Source organism: Convolutriloba macropyga, unplaced genomic scaffold (assembly GCF_964194025.1).
Source record: "Convolutriloba macropyga unplaced genomic scaffold, txConMacr16.3 SCAFFOLD_2258, whole genome shotgun sequence".
Lineage (NCBI taxonomy): Eukaryota > Metazoa > Xenacoelomorpha > Acoela > Convolutidae > Convolutriloba > Convolutriloba macropyga.
This window is the reverse complement of record NW_027453583.1, coordinates 1-6,375: the sequence shown is the minus strand read 5'-3', so window position 1 is coordinate 6,375 and position 6,375 is coordinate 1. Positions and strand designations below refer to the sequence as shown.

Sequence of the window (6,375 nt, the reverse complement as noted above, 5' to 3'; positions counted from 1 at the left end):
AAGGATTTTATTATTATATATATGTACGATCGTAGCAATGTCTTTGATATAAAATTTGCGAGCTTTGCTTTACACTCACTGGCTCTCCACTGTCAACCACACATCCCACTCAGTTGTTCTGACTGGGCCGCCCACCGGCCGCGGCCACCGTCCCCCTACCCGGGCACCTACAGCAGCTAGCCTCAGGTTGTAAAAAGCCAATTAGTGCCAGGGTCAACACCCCATAGAGTTGTTCTGTCTTTGCAACGCACCCTGCGACTGCATGCTTCCCAGCCATGCCCCATCTTTGCTGCCGGCCTCCCATGCTGGCAGTTGTCTGTTGTGGGTTGCACAGCATCTCATATGTAACACAATACACACACACACTCTCAGATGTATGTGTGTGTGCGTGTATGTGTGTAAGAGAGAGAGAGAGAGAGAGAGAGAGAGAGTCCTTCTACAGCAAGGGGAAACTCAGAGGCCGACACAAATCATGAGGCTTTCGCTCCTGCAGCATGTCTCATACATCAGCTCCCGTGCCTGTGTCCCAGGGACCAGCGGCCACACCTAGTGATTCTTCCCCCCCCCCCCCCCCCAAGCCCGAAACCAGCTTCCATCTACAGCAGGTGAAGATTCTCCACGATGCCGGGGCGCCAGCTACAGACTCATGCTCAGTCCGGAGCATATCCACACTCCCCTTGCTGAAGGCTATACCACTCTCTACGCTCGGGGCAATTTGCTCGCACCTGCACACCCTCTGATATGACTGCACGGCCTGCTCTGGATCACCATCAGCACGTCCACACTCATCGCAGCATGCGACGTGTTTCTCGTAACCGCATCTTGCTTCAACCAAGTGACAAATCGCTATACTGTCAGAGACGTACATACCTACGTGGGTCCGCACCACACCCGAGTCCCGACTGAGCCGGAAGACGTACATGGTGGATGCCTGGACCTAGGTGGCCACGTTTGTTGCCCATGCATGCTGTGCACTTTGCCGCTGGGTTTTACGATCCAACGATAACTGCGGGTACAATATTATATGTTCAACGCGATCGCACATATGCCGAGTCACTGTCCACACAGCTCCGATGAATTCCAAGTCTGCGGAAGCAGAATTTTGTCACTGTCTATAGTACGGTAGATGAAGGGCCCAACCAGCCACTGCCATGAGGAACCGGTAAGCCCGGGAGACCGAGACTGACACGTCCCCGGTTGCGACCGTCCATTCAAGTCCTTTGTAAGCTTCAAAAAAGCGCATGGCCACCAGTCCTGAGGCGCACCCAGACTCCTCCTATTTTGAATTGTCCCTCTGACTGGGCACTGGGAGCCTGGGTGTGAGCCATGACGCTTGCAGTACACAATGCCGCGGCTATTTCTGTGTGAAACTCTGCCGTTGCGTAGATGACACACGTCCTGGACCAGGCCCAGGCCCTGTGAGCTGTATTCTGGGCAAGCGCAGCTATGTGAGACTGTCGCACACCTGTCGGCGTGGGCATGACACTTTGTCCTCTCGCCGCCACACACGACAGTGCCCATCACAAATCCACGCCAATGGCCAGCTAGGGACGGTGCAGAAGGTCCCGGCGGACACGCATCCCTCTGCCGGCCGGGCGGATTCCACAGATTGATGATGCAATGCACGAAACGCTGTCAGATGCCACCAACAGTGGATGCTTGCTCACAATAATGGGACTCATGCCCTGCGCAGTCTGCTACGGCCGTGCATGACCCGGCCAGAAAGGCAGTCATGCAACCTCTCGCGGTTGCGCTGCCCAGCTGCTCATCGCCTGCTCCCAGACACTGCTTGGTGAAAACAGTGAGTGAACGCCGTGGGTATGTTCTTGGCGCTAGACAGTGTTCTGCCGCTTCCGCATTTTGTTTAGCTTTACGCCGGGTTCCTCCGGCTTTGCCCACATGTCGTAGTTGCTCTGCAAGGCCTGGCATGCGAGAGAGGTGCCACCACAGCGTCAGACTGAGGCCCAAGTGCGATGACCGCTTGTGCGGGGCCACAACCAATCAGACACCAAGCAAAGAATGTTTTCGTCTACGGTGCATCCACAGCACATCATCCAACTAATCTGCCCCCCAGGGGGGGGGGGGGGGTTACCTGGATCAGCGGCCTGCAGTTGCTATAGGCTGTGGCCAAGCTTTCGAACAGTGGCATGGCCACGACCTCAAAGAAACCCAACTGCAGAGCAGTGCAGAGCATGGCGATATTGTCAGCACGTCATTATTTATCACTTATCGGCAAGCAGAGGAGCACAGCGAGTTGCCAACTATCATGTAGGAGCGTCTGGTCACCTGAGCTGTAGTGATGCCAGGCTTCGTCCGGTCCATGAGAGGCGACACCGGCAAATTAAGACTCTTTTCCCTGTCCCCCTGTAGACGCAAAACACGTCGACAGCAGCCGTGACATGCCGAGCGACGCGTCAGACTCGGCCAAGGCAACAGGGGCAGTGGATGAGACACAAAGGAGCTGCTTACTGTCAAGTGGGAAGGATCCAGCGGATCAGCGAGGTCAGGGGCAGTCAGGACGGGAATTCAAGACCGGAAGCCGGGAGTTGCACGCAGTGCCCAGATTCTGCAGAGGTAAAACCCACCTGGCAGAAAAACTCTTCTTGTAGCCGCTCCACCCACTCCCGGTGGACATGACCTGGCGCCGAAAGGTGCCCAAGATCGGCGACTTTCAATGCCACCTGCAGAATCAGCAGAGGGGTAGGTCATGCATCACATCAGCAGATGTACCGCAAGGAGGACTGTTCGGGAGGCTGCATGAGGCAGAGGTTTCGATCACAGGACGGCTACAGCTGGCACCATGCAGCTGGCGAGGGCGCCTTGCCCAGCTCGTACCTTGAGCTTAAGAGCATGCTGAGAGTCATCCATCTGGTTATCAGGAATGCGCTCCCACAGGTTCCGCACACAGCCAGCTGCTCTGGCAACAGGGGAATCGCCCGCTTTGCTGAGGGCCTCCTTATTTTGCCGGACAGACAGGCCCACCTGTCGAGAGTTGTCGGCGAGCAAGAGACGAGAGGTCAGTGAACATTTCGACACCGGTGCGCGCAAATATCTGCTGCCGGGGCACCTGCAGCTCTTGTGCAGTTCACAAGGGAAGGCTGTGGAAGGGAGCTCGGGGCGGTTCCAGGGAGGGCAGGCAACAGGAGATCGTGCCAATGTGTGTGTGGGGGGGGGGGGGGGGGGGGAGAACGGGGGGTGCAGAACAATTGCCTGGAGGACGCAGGACAGCAGCGGAAAGGGCAGGCAGAGAGTTTGTGGCCTGTAGTCTGCACCTGGAACTGGCTGAGAATGTCAAAGTGCCGCTTCATGTCTGTAGCCAGCACCAGGTCTATCACTAGAGAACGCAGCGTCCTGTATTGCTCGGTGTCAAGTTTGGCAATGAAGTTGTACTCCGGGCGCCTCATCAGCCTGAACGTCGTTCGCAGATGGTGGTTCTCCAGAGGTGAGTTGTCGTTGTAATCTATGGCTAGTTCGTCGTCTGCCGCTACGAGGAAATCGTTGGTATTTCCCGGGTGGTCGACATCATGCACAATCTGCACAGCTCGCGAAGGTGGCAGAATCATCGTCAAGACATGGCAACACACAACAGCCGAGCAACTGGCGGCTGACATAGGCAAAATCATCATCAAGACATGTCAATACACAACAGCCGAGCAACTGGCGTCTAACATATGCAGCATGCGATAGCCGACAGCTTAGCAGGGCTGTTGCTACGAAAGGCAACAAAATGGCGTGGCTGCGACGGAGATTGAGGCTCTCCACTTGGTGTCAGCATAGCGATCACTCACCGCTGCAAGGAGGGCGGCCAAGATCTGCAGCCTACTGAGGCCCTGGTGGAGCCCGCCCAGGGTTATCATGGCAAACATGGAGTGGGTGACATCGGCCGCATGGATGCGGTTGTGATACTGGTTGTTTTGGTACTGCTCTTCGATGGAGCGCAGCCACAGGGAGAGGGCTTGCTCGTCAAGATGAAACCGGCGGGTGAGGCCAGACTGCGGCAGGAATTGCACGGATTGCATGTCAGGGGCAGGAATCCATGCTGTCTGCAAGACATCTGACAGAGTGAAAGTGTCATCCAGGCGTCATTGGTCGTCGGGCTGTGAATCACACGGGCCGGGAGAAATGTGCCTCACCTGCTTCAGCAAGAAGAAAGCCAGGGCGGATAGGGGGTTGCCGTGGCTGACGTCGTTCAGCTGAAAGACATTGAAGTCCCAGCTGTGGACCTTGCGGAGGACCTGCTCCAGCACAGGGACCACGCAGTGTCCACTCGGCGAGGCCATGGGCATCGGAGACATCTCGGATCTGAGAGCATTGACAGGCCAGGCCCCTTAGTCCATGGTGTGCTGTGACAGCAACAGCAGCTGCTGGCTGGATCAACAAATACTTCAAAGGTTTGGTTCATGGACACCATCCCACGCTGCAAAACGACGCAGACAACGACACAGTCCCCGGTTCGCGAGTCAGCGGCCCCGCGTTCAAGCACTGGGCGCCTACAGTGCAAACGTGTCTGAACTGCTGGATCGTTTCTCCGAGGGATAATCCATTGAAGCTCTGGAGTGCAGTGGTCCCAGCTTCTCAAAGGAGGTCGAGGGTTTGGCTGCCAGCGTCTGGCGGCTTGCCCGAATCGCCGGACCGAGGGACATGGAGAAGTCGCGGGAGCCTGCGAGTGGAGTGGGCGTGTCAGATCCTGTCCAAAGGCAGTGAGGTCCGGGCTAGCACCAATGTTATGGACAGGCGAATAGCTGATGCGGTGTCTGAGTGGCTCGGAAGCGACGTCCAGGCACCGTCCCCTTGCCGTGGGCGGGAGCTGGGGGGGGGGGGGGGGGGGGGGCGTTGCCACCGGCCGCACATACTTTGAGTGAAAGCCGTATGCTGGTCAGCAGGGTTGAGTGTGAGGAGGGGGTCTCCCGTGGATTCGAGGTCCATGGGTGAGACCGGTGCCGCTGCCAGGTCACTGATACCAGTACTGCTGGACGCCAGGGACTGTTGGCCTGACGCGTCAGAGGTACTCCGGGACTTCTGGGTTTTGGAAAGGCGATAACCAAGCTGCTGCAAGATGGAGAGCCCCACGTCTTTCTGCAAGGGTTGGGAAAGAGGGCCGGTCATGTTAGGTGCGGTGTGACGTGAGCAGAATCATCATGCAGGGTATCGCTGATGTATGATTGGAGCGGCAGAGAGGTCTGAACTCATCCAGATCGCGCCAGACTGCAGCTGTGACTATGTACAGCCGGGGTGCATACTGACCGCAAAAGTCTGATGGGCACCGGTACCAGTATCGGGACGCAGGGAGAGGAAAAGACGCGGTGAAGGCGGCAGCACACAGGCAGCAAGGGTGTGTCACCGCGGCCCTATAGTCAACGACAAAGGTTTGCAACTGTACCTCAAACATGTCTTCCTCAAGCAGCTCTCCAACAAGGTTTGCTGGCTGGCGGAGGTCGCTTTCAGTGGCAACGATCATCCTGCACCACCACCCGTGCAAATTCAGGGCCGCCCCGCGCCAGGTGAAATGCCACAGTACTCAAAAAGGCCTGTCATGGTAAGAAAGGCTATGCATTCGGAGAACGCAAGTGAGGGTGCGTTGGTTTGTTCCTAAGGCGTCCGACGCGTCGGCGGGAGGGCAGAGAGGGGGGGGGGGGGGGGGGGCAGGAGTGCGGCCACAGCGTATTGACGGCATGTAACATTTGTGTGGGCTCGCGCCACAGACTGAGTACAAACGGATACCTGTAGTTCATGAGCGTTTGCATGTCGGGCAACGGCCCACCCTCCATGAGATTGTCAAATAAGTCTACTAGCTTCTCCATGGGCGACTTCATGGACAGCGATCGGTGCTTGGATCTGCAGCAAGACAGCCACCACGGACGGGAAAGTCAGCGGGCAGAGACGGGGAGTGACGCATGAACTCGGGCTCATGACGGCCGGCGTGGGGTCGCAGCTGCTGCAGCGTGGCATCATCTGGAATATCATAGCAGCGTGGTGATCCACGGCACATTCAAGGTAAAAGAAAAAAGGCCGATGTTCCACGCCAAGCCCCACCTTATGAGGTCATCTCTCTCCTGCAGCTGAGCCTCCAACGCCTCTTTGGTCGTCTGCAACTTATCCTTTTCTAACTGCAATTCCACCTCTGTCTTCTTCGTCTTTGTCAGACTCATCTGGCTGACCTGCGTGGCGGGGGTTCAATGCAAGCCGGGGACGTCAGGACTGAAAAGCGAAGCGTCGCTGGGCAGAGGACACCAACCGGAATGCGCTGATCCTGCCAGGACCCATGAAGCCCCTGACTCTCAATGATCTTTGCCTCAGGCTATCTCTGTCCCTCTTTCCTCGACGAATTCCAGGCAGAAATGTCGACAGCTGCGAGCGTTCCACCAGCAACGGCCT

At 57.0% G+C, this 6,375-nt stretch overlaps 1 protein-coding gene across 1 annotated transcript; it reads right to left on the bottom strand.

Moving 5' to 3' along the window:
- Positions 1–1,760: 1,760 nt before the first annotated feature.
- Positions 1,761–6,155, bottom strand: LOC142358386 (3',5'-cyclic-AMP phosphodiesterase 4C-like). Its single transcript, XM_075409793.1, has 13 exons — positions 6,034–6,155; positions 5,722–5,835; positions 5,381–5,459; positions 4,854–5,076; positions 4,495–4,660; positions 4,134–4,302; positions 3,789–3,992; positions 3,273–3,533; positions 2,836–2,982; positions 2,586–2,681; positions 2,287–2,364; positions 2,093–2,173; positions 1,761–1,922 (listed from the first exon to the last, which is right to left on the bottom strand). Exons 1-13 carry the CDS (start codon positions 6,147–6,149, stop codon positions 1,833–1,835), a joined length of 1,824 nt encoding a protein of 607 aa, XP_075265908.1. The 5' UTR covers positions 6,150–6,155; the 3' UTR covers positions 1,761–1,832.
- Positions 6,156–6,375: the final 220 nt, after the last annotated feature.

Coding starts and splice junctions, on each gene's coding strand:
- LOC142358386 (XM_075409793.1), bottom strand. CDS start 6,149: ATGAGTCTGACAAAGACGAAGAAGACAGAGGTGGAATTGCAGTTAGAA. Junction 3,993..4,133: donor CTTTCTTCTTGCTGAAGCAG/GTGAGGCACATT, acceptor TTCCTGCCGCAG/TCTGGCCTCACCCGCCGGTT. Junction 1,923..2,092: donor ACTGCAGGCCGCTGATCCAG/GTAACCCCCCCC, acceptor CTCGCATGCCAG/GCCTTGCAGAGCAACTACGA.